General features: G+C 38.8%; 1 protein-coding gene across 2 annotated transcripts; it reads left to right on the forward strand.

The window, feature by feature from the left end:
- Positions 1-1,165: 1,165 nt before the first annotated feature.
- Positions 1,166-17,100, forward strand: BRMS1L (BRMS1 like transcriptional repressor). Of its 2 annotated transcripts, none has more exons than XM_088529270.1 (10): positions 1,166-1,336; positions 6,054-6,144; positions 7,180-7,307; positions 9,721-9,800; positions 11,461-11,557; positions 11,915-11,998; positions 12,372-12,436; positions 13,699-13,738; positions 14,614-14,740; positions 16,989-17,100. In XM_088529270.1, exons 1-10 carry the CDS (start codon positions 1,201-1,203, stop codon positions 17,062-17,064), a joined length of 924 nt encoding a protein of 307 aa, XP_088385396.1. In that variant the 5' UTR covers positions 1,166-1,200; the 3' UTR covers positions 17,065-17,100. The 2 variants fall into 2 exon arrangements, with proteins under 2 accessions (XP_088385396.1, XP_088385395.1); XM_088529269.1 differs by lacking the exon at positions 16,989-17,100 and adding an exon at positions 15,241-16,806.
- Positions 17,101-17,830: the final 730 nt, after the last annotated feature.

The following is a 17,830-nucleotide window of genomic DNA, read 5'->3' on the forward strand; positions in this document are numbered from 1 at the left end:
TTCCATGGATTTTGGCTGTTCTTATTTCTGACATTGCAGCTAACACCTTTCCCAGGGTACTTCAAGCAGCAACAGCAGCAGCTTTCCGTACAACTCCTTGGTAACTGTAGGGAACAAAAATAATAAAAACAAACTAGCAACTCCTTAAACTGGCCTCGCCAACCCCCGCGCTATCCCGGGTCCAACAGCCCGGCCAGCCAGCTCGGTTCGCTACGGTCCGAGGCGCCCCCTGGCGGCGGCGCGGAGCCTGCGCGGGGGGCGCATGCGCGGTGCGCAGGGCCTGGCCGGGCGGCGCATGCGCAGTGGCGCAACGCCCCGGGCCGCCGCCATGTCAGGAGCGCGAGGGGAGGTGTGAGGGCGGGGATTCCTCCTTGGGGCTGCTTGTGGAATGGGAAGGCGAATCCTCAGCAGTTAAGGTGCCTTGTGTCACAGACTGAAGAAAATACTGATTTCTGTGTACGCTGGGCACTTTTAAGACACAGGTGTTAGGTACTGTGGCGAAGCAGCTGCTTGTAGCAAGGTGGCAGCTCAGGGAGCGAGGCCACTGTCTTGCTTGTTGCACCATGCGTGACACCACTAGTGGCCATGAGCACAGAGACAGGAAAATAGAGATGCTCAAATGCATGAAACCATCCCAACCCTGCCAGAAATGCTGCATATCCTTAGAGCCCCTTCTCACATTCCCTCTTGCCAGTGCTGCCTGCTTGAAGGGACTAAATTAATTCTAATTTGATGGAAGAAACATCACCCAATGTGAAAGCTTGGGGGAGGCAGCAACCTCTTCCTGGCCTGCAGGCCCAAGCTGCCAGTGGAGATGTGCGCAGGTGTGAGGTGACCCTCCTCCACCAACCGCCTGGGGAGCCCTTCAATGAAAAGGCAGAGCCGAGAGAACACGGGAACGGGAAGGAATGAACGGAAAAGCCGCGGCTCCATCGGCCCCTCGCTCGCCCCGCGGCCCCTTTCCGCTCCTCCCGCGCCGCCGGAGCGACTACAACTCCCAGGGTGCCTCGCGCAAGGGCTAACCCAGCCTAACTGCGCCGCGGCAGGGCCCGCCCCCCGGCCGCGGCTCGCCCAATGGGAGGCAGAGAAAGGGGCCGCGCGGGGTAGGTTGGGCCCGGTGGCTGTGGGGGGAGGGCCTGGCGGCGGCTGCGCGCCTGCGGCGGCGGGAAGGGGGTCCCAGGCCCGGCGGCGGAGAGGACGATGCCGGTGCATTCCCGGGAGAAGAAGGAGAACAACCACGATGAGATGGAGGTGGACTACGGCGAGAACGAGGGCAGCAGCTCGGAGGAGGAGGAGACCGAGAGCTCGTCCGTGTCCGAGGAGGGAGACAGCTCAGGTACCGCGGCCCCCGCGGCGGCTCCCCCGGGCCCGGCGGCCGTTCCCACCGCCGCTTGCCCGGAGGGGAGAGCGGCCGTTCCCTGCCCCGCGCTCTGGTGGCACCAGGCCTGCCCCTGCCACGGCGTCGCGCCCTCTGGCCTCTCGCGCCGAGCCTGGCGGGCTGGGCTGAACCGAACCGAACCGGACTGGGCCAGGATGAACCAGGCAGGGCTCTGCCGGGCTTGAGTGCAGGGCCTACGGTGGGAGCTGCTTGCCCTGGCCCCTCGCTTTAAGTATAGCATGCACTCACGCAGTTTGATTCTCTGTTTTTATATAAAATACTTGCATGTCTCGTCTTTGCACAACATTGTGAGCTTCAGTGGGGCTTAATTTTTCTTCTGTTCATTGCTTGAGTGCTGCTTTTGGAGGAGAGGAGGTTGGAGGTGATGCCAGTACCGTCTGCTGCTGCTGCAGTGTTTGTGCCTCTGCTCTGTTGAAACTCCCTTTTTCTCCTTTGTGTAACTTCTTCTGGACTTTGGGCACAGGCTAGTATGTGAAATCCAGGCTTTAAAAGGGCTACATCTTTTCCACTTTCCTCTGTGTTGTAAGAAAATTGTTATCTTTTCTGGTGCACCTTATAATTCTAAAGATCAAATTGTAAGATGGCCTGAGGAAATGCTGATTATCAAACACACGTATTGCTAGCCTCAAATTCTGAGGGTTACTTAGAAAATGACTGGTCTATGTGGGACTGCTAGAAATGCTTGGAAAGCACTGAGAAACTCTGGACCTAAGGTGTGTTTTTGGAGTTTAGTTTTCTATGACCCTAGCCCCCACCTGTACCTGCCCACTGACCAGTTGTATGGGTGCCACTGTAACCCGTAAGACAAGGAGTAGTTTTCTTCCGACTTATTATGTGAAAAAAGCTTGGTGAGCCAGTCTGTTACTCAGGGAGGCACCAGGGACTGTATAAATTAGGTTGGATTCTGCTGTAAGGATATGTAAGTGCCTCTGACTTAAATAAATTAGTTGACCTATGTCCTTTTGTGAATTTGGAAGTAATGACTTGCATGAGTTTAGGCAAGAGGTTACCTTAAATTCTGGGCTGTTCCTTTTTTTCAGGGAATATCTTGCATCTTTTGTTCAGCAGGGAACTGTTGACCACATACACATATGGGCTTGCAAAATAGGCAATACTATTATAAACACAACTTTATTGGTGTCTATATAAACAAATAATTTGACAAACTAACAATGGATAAATAGTTCCAAGGAGGTTGTGAAGAGTCCCCTACGTCTCCAAAGTTTGTATGGTTTAATTTCAGATGGGCAGATTTAATTTATGTAGATAAATAGGCAGTACCATATTCTAGCTACAAAGCTCACTAGTCAGCCTCTCTTTAGTGTTCAGTTTGTGTTGCAGTTAGGTTGTCTGGGAGTGCTCATTTTCAGTTTGTTCAGAATAAGATAGGAATAGTGTCTTTTGTATGTGAGAAAGGAAGCTTGGTGTGAGAGAAGTGAACTTAACTCTCTCTCTTTTCCAATTGCCTGGATCTAATGAAAGGAGAATTAGTTTCCGATGATTCCAGCCACTGATCTGAGGTTGGTTCCTTTTCAAAAACTTAAATTCCATATAATATATTCTGTATTACACAGAAAAAAATGCTTTCAAGGAAAAACTTAAATAGCAATGACTACAAGAAATTACATTGCTTATCTCAATGTTTTGACAAATGTGGACATACCTCATGGAAGCATATTGCTTCTACGATATAAGAAGATAAGCCACAGTAAGAAATGTCTTTTAATTAACTTTAAACTAAGTTATTTAGCTTAAATAACTAAAACTAAAATCCAAATCTTTCCTTCCTTTCCTTATGGAAGAAAAAGAGTCCTTTTGTTGTTGTTAAATCTGTCACTTTATTTACTTTCAACTTTTTTTTTTTTCCCTTGGATGCCTGAGAATAAAAGATGTAGCTAGAAAATTACTATCGCTTGCCCTTGAGAGCTTGTGCTATTTCTATCCTCTTCCTTTTGATAATATGCATTTAATATATGGATTTTATAGATGAGGGTATGGAATAACATGTAAGTATGAATAAAATGCACTGGATGAGGATTTGGACACTTTGTGGAACATTTCTATGTAGGCCACAGATATAGAAAAGTTATTTTAGGTGCTGTTACCTTTTAAGTACCATTTCCTTAGTTTTTGCCTCTAAACCAGGCTGCTGTAGTTACTCTGAGCTGGACTACTTGGATGTAGTAGGAAAATAATTACTTTTTTTTTTTTTTTAAATAAAAAATGTCCCAAATACTTTGTGCAGTGTGAAACTTTATGGGAATAGTGAAATCTTGAGACAATCTGGGTCTATTAGCTATTTTTTTTAATATAAAACGAGGAATACTTCATCTCTAGCGATACAAATATTCAACAAAAAAACTCAGAGATTTGATCTTAAAACCTCTCACTTTTCAGGACTGAGTATTTTCCAAGTTGTGTGTTTAATGCTTTAGGGAAGATGCAATGGGGCATTGTCTGTTAAATCTTTTTTTTTTTTTTTTTTTTTTTTTAAATATAATTTTATGAATCCTTTTGGAGGTGGGAGAGGGCAGAATAAAGGTGAGACAGTTAAAACTTGATTTTTAGCTTGTGAATCGCTATTCAGCATCCATGACAGCTGGAGCGTAGCCTTCCAGGTAGAAAGTTGAAAGTTTTTTGAGTGTGTTCAGGGCTGAGAGGAGGCGAGAGCTCCTGTTTTATTTTAGTGTCTGCAAGATGCTGGCAGGCTGAACTCTCATATACAATTACATTATCATTTTCTCACTACAGAAAAAGAAAAGCTGCAGTGCTGTCTCATACCCCTGCAGGGGTGTTGCATTGATCGTCAGAAAGGGTTAAAGTTCTAGTTTGCTTTCTTTTATTTTTAGTCCCTAGACATGCCCAAACAATAAAATCCACATTCATTTCAGATGAAACTTCTGAATGAGTCATTTCTGAAACATATTTAGAGCCTTAAGTGTAGCTGCAAACATATGGAATGAATTAAAGCTTGAGAATAAAGTGGGAGAACTATGTAGATCCCAGTGCTCATTGAGAAGATTCCTTCAAATTTTAGAGAAGCTTTATTTTTATAGCAAGTAAATGCTTTATACAACTTACAAAGTTGTATGACTGCCACATTGCTTATATTTGGCCAAGTTGAAAGCTGCCCAGTCAATTTTGGCTTCAGTATTACTTTGGACAGCCAAATAAAATTTTGCCATTTAACAGGATGTTCAGTCTTACTTTGGGGTTTCAATCTGCTGTATTTTTGAAAGCTATATATAAAATACTATCTTAAGAGCCTGATATTTTTCTTCCCTTATCCCTCCCAGTGCACTAAGCATTAAACTTATTGTTTTGAATGCCTTTAAATTTACTTTCTTTCCTGCCCAGTGTTTTGGGCTATACCATGTTTTAAAGCTCTGTGAAAGCTGTTTTATCTTTTGTTCCTTCTGCTGTGATGAGCTGCAAGAGGTCTTTGACTTGGCCTCCTAGATGCTACAGTAATACATCTGAATACTACTCTGCTGTCAGTTAGGTTTAATATCCATGCAGAGAGGTCTGATATGTTTTTTCTCCTCCTGAAAGTTTGTGATAATTTCAATAAAAAAGGTATTTGTAGAAAATATCAGGCATTGAGGAGAGTGGAAGATCTGAGTTAATCAGCTCCTCACAGGCAGGGAGTTGATATGCAGCCCCTGAAGCAAATCACCTTTGCAAATTGCTGTACTCTTTTGCAAAACAATTAAGGCTGGATGAAGACTTGAATGAGTGTAAAGCTGTTAGATGCAGGGAGCAGCAGAGGAACTCTGAAGGAGCTCAGAATTATTTATGGTCTGAAAGAGTGAATCCAGACCATCTCTACTAGATTCCAGAACCCTCTTTCCCTTTCTGTCGGGATCAGCAGTTTTTCTTGGCGGAGTAACCTCTTAGTCGGACTCAGCCACCTGCGGACACCTCCTCCTCTCCCAAATGGCCTCTTGGCCCCAGGTCAACCCCAGTTTCTTCCTGCCGAGGGGCCTTGCAGTATAACTCACCACGAGCTCATTAATGTTTGCTGGAAATACTTGACGCTTCCTGGGGAGGCTGCCTAGTAAGGAGCTCTGGCTTGAGCATGTGGCCTGTTGCTGTCAGCACCAGTGCAGCCATTAGAATGGCCTTCGGGCTGTGGAGAGACTGAGGAAGGAGCTAGTGTTGTAGAAATGGAGTGTTTCACTGCTGCCTTTGCTCTTACATTCAGCAGTTTTCCCTTGTGTTTGTTATAGTCATCTCTTAAGATATTTTTCCTTTTATCCTTTCAAGAAGTACTTCCGTAAATCTAGGAAAGAGCAGCAATGAGATTCACCATGAGGACTAATGAAGTGAGAAATTCTTTGTTTTGGGGAACTCCTTGCTAACTTTTAAATTACCTAATTCATTGCTGAAGGAAGATAAAAAGCAAATAATACTTTCTTTGTCAAAAAAAAAAAAAAAAAGAAAAAAAGAAAACTAAAGCTAAAAGTTCCAATTCAACTTTCTGAAGCATTTGCCTGACAGCAAATGGGTACTGCTACTTTTTACTACAGCTGAGATTTTTCTGTTTCCTAACCTGAGAAAAAGTTGTGGGAAAAATAGTTTTGTTTAGTAACATCAAATATCTGTGTAGCAAGTGACTAAAATTTAACTCTTTTATTTATTTATTTTTTCTTAGAAATGGATGATGAGGACTGTGAAAGAAGAAGAATGGAGTGTTTAGATGAAATGTCCAATCTTGAAAAGCAATTTACGGATCTTAAAGACCAGTGAGTATTTTTAAAAATCGGAGTGCCCCCTTTGGGGATCCCTTTTTGTCAGAATAGCGTGTGCAAGGGCTAAGAGTTTCTTCATATTTGTTGATGCTAATATTGCTGAAGAATAAGCACCGGAGACCTGAAGTGATTTACTGGTTGTTGCTCCAGAATGCTTCTTTTTGCTGTGAAGCTGTGGCAGGAATTAATATAACTCCTGTTGTTTTGCTGTAAGAATCCTTCTGATGGACTGCTATGAACGGCTTGCGTGAGGACGTGAGGACTGTGAAGCCAGCAAATTGTGTTTTAAATTGCAAGTTATGTCAGTTGGATGCAAGCCCTGCAAAGAGTGTATCCCACTTGAACAGCCTGCAGGTTGCTGTGTGACTGTTGCTGTCTTGTGCTTCAACTGTGGAGTTGTGCTCAAAATAAAACAATGAGCAGGCTGGAGACAGATGAGCAGGCACTGTTTTTCAAGTGGGTTTGCGTGTGTCGTTATAATACGTGAACCTTTTCCTATATAGGAAAACTTAGCTTAGGCATCTTAATTTAAAAAAAGCTGTGTCCCTGTCCCAGACAAGTGTGAACCATGTGGATGGGTAAGGTCTGATGAGTTCTTGAGCATGTACCAGCTATGTTTTATGTGTTGCCTTAATGCTGCACCTTTTGATAGCAGAGGGCATGGTAAAAGCGAATATAAGAAGACCTGATTATATAGAGGATTCTGCCAATAATATTTTGTTTGAATTATCAGTTGTAAAGAGTGGCACTTTACTGTGATTGAAATGTTTGTAGTAGATATTGAATCAACTTCAAAATTCAAGGAAATTTCTTCACATTGTCTAGCAGTAAGTATTAGCTTTCAAAGAAAGAATAATTATTGGGTAGAATGTAAGTACTTAATATTAAAACATTAATAAATTTTAGTAATATTAAAACCATTTCTGTTTGGTAAGAATAGCTGATGTCAGTTACAAGTTATTCCATGGCAGTGCTGCTTTTAGTTCGTGCTTCCTTTCAAATAAAGTTGTTTTTTGTTGTTGTTTTAAGACTCTACAAAGAAAGATTAAGCCAAGTGGATGCAAAACTACAAGAGGTCATAGCTGGAAAAGCTCCTGAGTATTTAGAACCATTGGCAGCTTTACAAGAAAATATGCAAATCCGAACAAAGGTGGCAGGTGGGCATATAGAATGAGTGTTTCTGTTTTCATGATCTGAGCTTGATATGCATTTGTAAGTTTTTTGATTTTGCTTTATTTTTTTTTTAACATAAATCTTTTCCAAGTCAAAATGCTTGGTTGCTTATGTTGTTGCGTGAATTACCTCATAACATCACACCAAAAACATGACATACTTGTTTTTCATTTAATGTCTGTCTGTCTTTGTCTAGTTAGCAGAAAGTTGCTGAATTAAAAGCAGTCATCATTGTAATTAGAAAATTTGGGATTAGGTCTGCATCTCTCCATCACAGATCAAGTGAAACAATATCTGGATGTCATCTCTTGAAGTACTGGCTAGTACATTCTTGTCATCTTAGATGCTCGTGTTTTTCCTGCTCTTCTGGTCTGTTTCTTTTCTACTCCTCTATTCCCATCTCCCTGTCCCAGTCTGGGGAAGGAGGAAAGCTCTTGTTGGTAGCAGGTTTTCTTAGCTGTGTTTTTTAGTATTTAAGCTTTTATGCTGACAGAAGAAACAGACAAGAATTTATTTGCTCTTCAGCACACCATAGAGTCCTTTGGAGTCCGTGTTCTAGGTACATCAAGTTTTGTACTTTTTGGTTGTATAGTCTTTACATGCCATAGATTTTGTTTGTTTGTTTTTGCAGCAATTCATCTGTCTCAGGGTTACCTAACACAGGCAGCCATGGAGTGGCAGTTTCCTGTCAGGCAGCCAGAGAAGGTCTGCCAATGTCTTTCCCAAGACATCTGTCAGAAGCACAGTGTCACCACACTAGAAAATAACAAACCTGTTTATGCTTTCATAATACTGATGCTACTTCAGTGCTACTCCATATGTCTTCCTTAGTGCTGTTGCCTTCAGACTGTGAAGGGAATTAGAAGTTTTTTGGTCTATCGCATCCCCGTAGAGCTTTCCCTACTTTGGCTGAGTTTTTAAGATTTTTACCCCAAATGCACCCAACACTTCTTCAAACCTCACTAGTCTTGTCTGTCTTAACAGAGGATTCCCAGAAGGTTTGCTATGAAGGGTATCCTAATCCAGTTTTAAATTTGACTGTCTGTCAGTACTTCATGTAGGTGGGTACAGAGAGGAAGAGTGTTTGACTCTCCTCATTCAAAACTTAGAGTGCACAGAAGGTCTGTGTTACAATGTATGAAGTGCACAGGGTAAACTGCTACAAGTTTTCTTCTCACTGTAGTTAGAAGTCATTGATATATGTATATATATTTTTTCCTCATCCACTTAATGAGATTCAGAACAATCTTCTGGAGAGACTCAAGTCATAAAATCAAGAAAATGCAGCACAGGCTTGTTTGCTCTTACCATGTGAGCCAGTGGCTTGACAGATGTTGGTAGTGGCAGGGCTTGACCTCCAGCAAGTAATCACTGAGGACCCTCTTCTGCTTTAGAGAGGGGAAAAGTAAACTTAGCTGAATTATGAGTGTAATTGCTTCTGTGACAGAAGAATGCCTGGCTTGCTTTTTATCCTTCAGGCCAGCAAGCTCGAAGCACAAAATGTTAATCATGGCTGTTTCAGGAAGTTAGGGACTTCTGGAAGTGTTCATGCCCACTCTATTTGATTTCAGGGAATTAAGCAGGGGTTTTAAATTGATAGACTGAAAAATGCCAGTCAGCCTAGGGCGCTAAAGGAGCGGTGGTGGGCAAACGTAATGCACTGATAATAGAAAACAGCACTTCTCCATCAAAAGTGACTTCATACAACAGAGATGCTTGACTTGGTACTTTGTGGCTTTTTTTTTTTCCAGATGAACTGCCTATAAAAATATTGTCCCTCTACTCCTGTGTTCTTTATAATCAAATGAACTGTAAGGCAAGAATTTTTGCTGTGTGTTTTTCTGTTCCTAGGCTGCACCACTGTGTGCAAATTTGCTCCTGAAGTTGTTATTCCATGACGATTTACATGTTTTGTGTTTAATAACTTAAAAGTACTGTATCCCATTATATTTTCACTTGCCACATTACTTTCCTAGGTATCTTTCAGGCTTTTCTCAGCTGTCAGCTTTGTAGATGCATTTTCAGAAATGCGTAAGAAATAGTCCTAATATTCAGAATAAATAGCCTTTGTTTCACAAGGGCAGAAACTTGAAATAGACCTATTTTGCAAGGTTAACATGACAGCTGGTGTTAACATGACAGTCTACAATATGTAGACTGATGAGTGAAGGGGAATATAAATAGCATTTACTTTTCAGATCTTCAGACTTAAGAGATAGTCTTTGGGTGTATTTTGAGTAGCCTGCCACTATAAATGCTTAATATGCCTATTGTAAATGCCTATATTTGCATTTTCAAGTGTATCTATATTGTGAGACTTGTAGGCAATCTTAAGAGAATTCTGAAGTCAGCTATTAACTATAGGGAATAATATTGCTGTAATATGTCTGATTACAGGTATCTATAGAGAGCTTTGTCTGGAATCTGTGAAGAACAAGTACGAATGTGAAATTCAAGCCTCTCGACAGCACTGTGAGGTAGTGCCAGCTGCTTTAAATTGAGAGCTGATCTTGTCTATCTTTTACTGTGTCAAACTTTCGAAGTTCAGTAATATGCCTTTTAGTATTGTAGTTATTTGCTATTTAATGCAATTGTCTTCTGATATTTCACTCCATTAAAGAAACTCTTCAAAACATGTCAAAATTAGCTTTATATTGGTTTGATATTGCATTTGATTAACAGCATCTTATTAAAGGTTAAAAATACCATCTGGCAATTTATTGTTTTGCAATAATTATGTAGAACAATAACTAAAATGCCTACCATAATTTTAGTAAAATGCACCTGGCATTTTTGGAGGGAAAACACAGAAGACTTACTAAGTCTCTTTATATGTTTTTACCTGGTGATATGCTTGTCATTTCAAAAACAGTTACTGGAATTAAAATCCTTTCATATAGAGTGGTATCTGGATGTGGGATGCTTAGTACAAATAGCTGCATCTCTTACATAGCTACTGTGATCCTGAAATTTGAACCATAGTCTTCCTCAGCCGCCCTTTACAGTTGCTTAAATTTGTTTTCTTCTGAGTGGTTGATTCTATGACTGAAGTCCAGGGCTCCTAACACCCTAATGAAGCAAGAACATACACACCTTCTTTAAAAATAAATAAATCTTGATTCTTTGGGAAAATATGAGGTCTAATGAAGGGCCACCTGTAACTTCCTTCTTATATAAAAAGGTTGAGAAATATGCAAAAAGAAGTCTTTGGAATTTTACATCGTAATGTCAGATGCATTTCCTATTTATGTTTTAGTAGATGTGCAAGCTTATGAAAGAGTAATTCTATTTCCTTGAGACTCACAACTGGGTTCAACTCCAAATTATTTGCTTATGGAGTTTGGAGGTTTTATATAACTTGGTCTGTGCAGGTGGTGTGCAACTGTTATCCATTCTATGTGGAGGACCATAAGTGCGAGCAGTTGTGACACAAAGCTTGTTTTATCATTTTAAAACAGCTAGGCATGGAAGAGAGAATATGTTAAATGATGTAGAAAGTTCGTATGTGAGTGCATTTTCATTTGTCTTTGTAGAGAAAAGATGCTAATGATACTCCTGACATCAAAGGCATTATGTTAGTTAGTTAACTCTTTTGTTAACTAACTAACTTTTCTAAAGCACTGTAGTAAGGGTATTTATTGTAGCTTTAAGGTAGACATTTTTGCTTTCACAGCTGCCTAGGTTATTTTATGCACGCAAATTATTTCTAAGTAAGGTATTTTTGAGGTCTACAGAAATATGTTGATAAATACTGTAGTAATTAAATGAGAACATAGAGTGAAACATACTTCCTTACAGTTCTTTGTGAATAAATGTTTGCTACCCATCAGGAAAATACTTTGTGTTATAATACGGGCAGTTATTCCGGAGATCTAACTCCATTCCTTGTAAAGTTACTTATTATTGCTATTGATAGCTGATAAGTGTAAATATGTTTAAGCCAAGTGAATGTGCTGTCTTTAAGGATCTAGAGTTTAGTACTAAGCAATTGGGTAGAAGGATGTGCTATAGATTTTATTGCTTATGAAAACTTCCACCAAAATGTCCTCTTCCTTCTGCTGTGTCATGCTATATATACTGGAATGATGGAGCTCGATCACAAATAAATGCAAAACTTCTTGCCTTTTTTTTCTTAAGAGTGAAAAGCTTCTCTTGTATGATACTGTACAAAGTGAACTGGAGGAGAAGATTAGGCGACTTGAAGAAGACCGGCATAGCATTGACATTACCTCAGGTGGATGGAAACTGATATTTTGTTTAATCTTCTGGTAGCTACAGTTTACTTGAATGTGCAGTTAGTATGTCAAGGGAGTTTCAGATTATGTAGTTGAATGCTCTTCAGAACTAACCCATAGACTTCATGGGCCTGAATTTAAGCTTAAACTTTGGTCCAGTAATTGGCAGCATCCCTTGTGCATCTTGAGAACATTAATCTATGACTGCGGAATCATGCAATATATTCTCCTGTGAACTAACACCCTCTCACCAGAAAATCTGGTATTTTCAGTTTTTGGATAAAGTATTTGCCATAAAAAGGAACTCAGTGTACAAATATTCCTGATTCATAGCACATTGTTGTTTTTGTTTTTAGAATTGTGGAATGATGAACTGCAATCCAGGAAGAAAAGAAAGGATCCTTTTAGTCCAGATAAAAAGAAACCTGTTGTTGTGTCAGATATCCTTTTGCTACAGTCATTGTTCTTTCTAGTTTCTTTCTATCATTAAAAACAATACGAGGTGATAATGAATGATGAAGGAAACCTAGATGACACATCCTCTTTCTGAAACTTGAAGTTTAGATTCTGCTTTTTAACTACTAGTCAAGAAAAACTAACTTTTATGAGTTAAAAATATTTTTGAACTAGTTGGTTTATGCAGGTCTGTGTAAAGCAAATAGCTGGAAATCTTTCTTTCCTCCTGAGCTTTTGCTTCCTGTAGGTATTCCTCGTGTGAACTATTGGCAGAATAGCTGCTCTACAGTCTTTGGGGTGCTTTATCATCTCTGTTTACTTACAGTTTCTGTTTAAAAGAGTGCCTTAACTTTTCACGCCCCTATATAGTTTATATGTTACAAGATCTTGATATACTTGAAGACTGGACAACAATAAGGAAGGTAAGGTGAAAGGATGAATGCAAACCTTTGCTATTATTTGTTCTGGTGGTTTTGGGTTTTGTCTAATCGTTTTCTCTCTTATCAATGCAATAAATAGGTTCTTATTTCAGCACTGGTCATCTAATGATTCAAGCACAAGCTATTTTATTGTTGCCTTTTCTGATTCAACCTAAATCGTACAGAAGAAATGAATTAGGAAGTGGGAGAGATGATGCCTCGAATGGGTAGAACACAATTTTCTGCGATAAGCTGATTGTGGAACAAAAACCTGCTTTAAGACTGTCATGATTTTGTATAGTCTGAAGTAATTGGATAAAAACTCTTAAGCAGTTTCATAGCATTTTTCTTTTAAATTAAAATATTTGAATATAATATGGTGTGTTCTCATAGGAAATTGTTTATTTTAGTAAGCTTTATATGCTTTGACCTCTAACACCATTTTCATTCTGTGCTATGCTAAAGTTGTAGCCTTGACTTTCCCAGGTTATAAGAGAATCGGGGTTTTCAGAAGGAGCACTTTGCTTGACCAGATGATATATTTGAAAAAATAAACTAGCTTTTGAGCGCAGAATCTCTTTGTCAAATCTTGATGAAGATTACTAATAACGTAAATTATTAGTTGTCAGCAAATGCTTTTCTTTCCTTGCTTGACTGGAAAGTTTCCTCTTGTACTCCTCTCAACCTATGGAACAGCAGACCTCGTCATGTGAATTATGAAACTTGCTGGGGAATGCTTTGAGTGTCCTGTGTTGAGCTTTATGTTTGCAAATATTTCCTAAGCAGAAAGTAAATGTGATGTGTATATGAAATCTTGTCTGACTGTTCTCTGCTGATGGTGTCAAGAGGAGCAGACGCAAAGTATCTTTTCCTTAGATTTCTTAGCTATTGTGCCACATAATTTAAAACAATGGTAAGAAATGCAAAATCTGTTGTGAAATGGTGGTCTTGTGAACTTATTTTAAATAAGTAAAGATATCCAATCTTAAACTTTTTTCTACTTACTGATAAGTGTGATCCACTGTCCTCATGAGGAGATTAAAAAAAAAAAAAAAAAAATGTGAATTCTGAACTTCTGATTCCGGAGAGTAGATTGTTGATAGCTCATCTTGTGTTTCAGAATGAGAACTAAGCCAAACTTTAGTTGATGTTTTGGAATGCAAAAGCAGGTATATTGAGCTACACTGCAACAAAAACTGAAAGAGCATCTCATAAATGAAGTTGTCAGTTAAAAGACTTAACTTTTTCTTCTTTTGTGTTTCAAGGCAATGGCTACGCTGGGGCCACACAGAGTAAAGCCAGAACGTAAGTGAGCATTGATTTCACAAAGCTTGCACAGAACCTGCCTGTGCAACAGTGTGAACCGCACCTAGGCAGATAACATTAATTTTAGTCTGAGGTACATTAGGAGGATGGGGCGAGGTAACCAGATGATCTACCTTTCTTCTTCCCTCTTTGTCAGGTGCTCAAACTTGTAGCTGGGTTGCTTATGATTTTGTTTATTTGGCAGTAGATGGCAGGTTAGGTATTCCACCTGAATTGTGGAAAATTATTAACGAAAATACAGACTTTAAATGAGTTACACTTATCAATTTAGTAAGCTGTTTTTATTACATATGAAAATAATTTTACACAATGTGAGCAGAAAACGGAGAACATCTGGATCCTAGAGGAACTTTTTAAAAACTATCTACATTCAGGGCAAGCTGCAACCCTAAAAAAGCAGAGTTATGAGAAAGAGTAAGTGATATTTGGCAGTGAGGTAATTACCAGGAGGCCATGAATGGCAAGGAAAAGGGAGAGAAGGTAAAGAGATCGTGCATTTCTTTTAGTGATGTATGGCTACTGGCATGCTATGATAAATGACTTGGTGCAATGGTAAAAAGTTTTCAGGATCTACTATTGGAAGGTTTGTCTATATTGCTGCTTGTGAAAATTCACAATGCAGATATTAGAAGGTAGTACGAAAGATATTTACTATCTGAGAGTAGAAATATAACTTACATTCTTACTCCCCAGTTAGATTTATCTTGCTTTTAATTTTCCGATCTGTCGAGTTAATTAAGGCTACTTTTGACAATGAAAGGCTGTTTGTGCTCTATGTAGATAAGTTATTGAAAGTGTATTTATAAACATAATTGACTAAATCAATATTAAGTAGCTTTTGTTGACTGTTTTAGCACCTGTCAAGTTAGAAAAGCATCTACACAGTGCTAGATCTGAAGAAGGAAGACTTTATTATGATGGGGAGTGGTATGGACGTGGACAGACGATATGCATTGATAAGAAAGATGAATGTCCTACAAGGTAAAGATTATTCAGTTCATGCCTCTCTGTACAGTACTATTAGGCAGAAAATAACCTGATAGAGCCTGAAGAATAAGACTTTGAAAATACTACCACATCAATAATATTGATAAGAATGATAAGAATGGCTGTTTTTGTTTTAACCAGTTAAAAATATTTGTAGAAGTTGTGATGCAGATGCCCTCTTGGAGAAGGAGGAGAGAAAATGTTTGAATGAATTTGTCAACTGTTAACTCCTGTTAACAGTTACCGTTAACTACTTTCATTAAAGATAAATGAAGATACTTGAATATGAAAGATCTCTGTTATAAGCTCTAAGTATAGTTTTAATATCTTGAGCATGACGTCTCCAACTAATGCATGTTTTCATTTACTGTTGAGAAATGCAGCTGCAATTTTGAAGTCGTTTGAGTTTATAAAGTCCATAATTTTGTTTCTAAATTGCTCTTTCTTTCTTTTTTCCTTCTCTTCCCTTCCTCTTTCTCATTCACTTCCTTTAGTGCCATAATAACAACAATTAACCATGATGAAGTTTGGTTTAAAAGACCGGATGGAAGCAAGTCCAAGCTATATATTTCTCAGCTACAGAAAGGAAAATATTCAATAAAGCATAATCACAACTGACCCTTTCTAACCAGTTATGAAATAAATGGTCTTGCCATGCTTGATGTGCCATGGGGTGAAAGTTATACCTAATAGTGTTTTGTATTCCCCATAAATTTACAGCAGTATCTGATGTGTATTTGTAGTGCTGTATGTAAACTTCATATGGAAGGCCTACAGAAACCTGAACACATTAAATCATGTTGACAGACACTTTACCTCTAAATTGGGTCCAGTGCCTAAGATATGAAGTCTGCTCTGCAAGTATAATGGCTTAGAACTTCTTGTTGAAATGGTAGCGGGAAAAGGAATTTTTATCACTGGTGATCAGTTTGTGTGATGGAAGTAACCACAGTTACCAGCAACTGGTTTTGTTTTCATTTCAGTGAATGTGTCATGCTTTTCCCGTGGATGTAAATTTAGCCTGTTCAGCTGTTGCTTTTGGGTAGTTTGTAAAATGCATAGGCATTATTTCATCCAAGTGGACTGATTTATTAAAATGATTGTCCTGGACAGTTCTGCTAGTACTGACTATCATATTTTGTAAGTTTTACTATTTTGCTTGTAATGAGGCAAAGCCAATATTTTAATCTATGTTTTTGAGGAGCACTTTTATAGTTCAGGACCGTAGCCTATGGTAAGCAAAGCATTGGTGATTTTATTTTTTTCCCCTTTAACCAGATTGTCAGCAAACCTCATGCGTAACGTAGATGGTGTTGCTCCAACCTGTATCCTATGTGGCCCACAAAGGTTGATTCCCGGGATGGTTATGTAAATAAATATTGTTGCATGCTCTCCTTGTTTTGTCCCCAGTTCTATGAAATATTATGAATGTTCTCAGAATTAAAATATATCCCCAGAAATTGTGTGTCTGGACAAGTTTATGCTGACTTGTTCACCAAACATTATTTTCCAAATTTCTGTAGCTTCATCTTACTGTACACCAGAATTGTTTAATGAATCTTAGAAAGCTGAGCTTCCAGTTTATACCACAGAGAAAAGTCCTAAATTCTTAACGTTACAATAATGTGCTTGGAGCGTCTAGAAGGATAGGTGGGATTGCTGAAGAATTAATTACCTGTTGGTTATATGCACTTTAATCTCCACTTATGATGGCTCTTCTTGGAGAACGAAAGCATCCATTTACTTTAAATGATCGCAGCAAATAAGTATTTTTATTGTAATGTGTATAAATGTTTTATTCCTATATTATTTGTCTCTTCTAGTGCAGGGTGGTAACTACTTTCCAAATGCCAAATGTCCGAAATAAGACTTCGGTTTCTGCCGAGTGATGCTTTTCTACAACTGTATGATGTTAGTAATCAAATGTACATATAGTATCAATTGACATGTTGGCTTTTAAAAATATTAACTGTATGTATACAGTTGTTTGATAAACTTTTTTGTAAAAAAAATTTGTATTTTTTAACTTAGTATATAAATAAATGATCTGTGGTAGTGGACCTCTTGTATATTGCTTTGCTCTTTGATTTCCTAGTCTTCTTGGAGTTGTAGTACCTTGCCCTAAGGAGGAGAATATTTAGGTTTTCAGGAACCTTAAATCTTTTAAATGACTTGGATACCTATTTTTCTTTCTTTTGACTATTTTTGTATATTTTTTACCTTTCATTTTTTTTTCTTTCAGAAACTTTATGGAAGCACTAATCTGCACTGATGTTGATAAAACAAGCTTAATGCTGTCAAGAATGCCTGTGCTCTAGAAGGTGCAAAAAAAAAGTTTATGTTAAAGAAAATAATGCGTAGTCTCTTCATTACTCTTGGTATACAAGGCCTGAGTGTTTCTTTTCTTCTCTCTCTGCTGGTATAATGAGAGCATATCGCTTCCCACACTCAGTGTGCAGTTACATGATGCTGAAGGGTTAGTGTAGGCAAACATTGAACTTAGTATCCCAAAAAACTATTTGTATTTGGTTCAGTTGATCATTTGTCTTCAATTCTTCTTATGTAAAACTAGTCTTGTTTTATCCCAAAAGCTAGTACTCTTTTTTGTGTGTGTGTGTGTGTGTTTTTTTTTTTTTTCCCCCCCCTCTCTTTTTTTGGTGACATAGCTTTGATTTTGTTGACAGGAGGACGAATACATCAGTAGTAGAAATTGTCAGATTCTGAACGACCTGATCACAGACAAATTTTTAAGATGATAGGGTTAAGATATATAAAGCAATGAAAATGTCAGACATATACTGTTTATACCTTGAGATTTAGATGTATGAAAGAAGTAAAGAATAACGTGCCTTGAGTAAGAAGAGGGGAAAAAGTACTTTCTAGACTGAAATGGAAAAGGCTTATATGTTTATGTTCCAGCGGAGTTGCAATTTGTTCTTACCAGCAGCACAGAGCAAATGGCTCTATTCGTCTTTTTGCATGATGGAAATACACAGTGTGTGTAGTTGAACTACAATTAATTTAACCTGAAAACAGTTCAGCTAATTTTCACATGATGCTTACTCATTAAGTGGTTTGTAAAAA

Source organism: Tinamus guttatus, unplaced genomic scaffold (genome assembly GCF_059628265.1).
Source record: "Tinamus guttatus ecotype Peru unplaced genomic scaffold, ASM5962826v1 Tinamus_guttatus_pri_ptg000327l, whole genome shotgun sequence".
Classification (NCBI taxonomy): Eukaryota; Metazoa; Chordata; class Aves; order Tinamiformes; family Tinamidae; genus Tinamus; species Tinamus guttatus.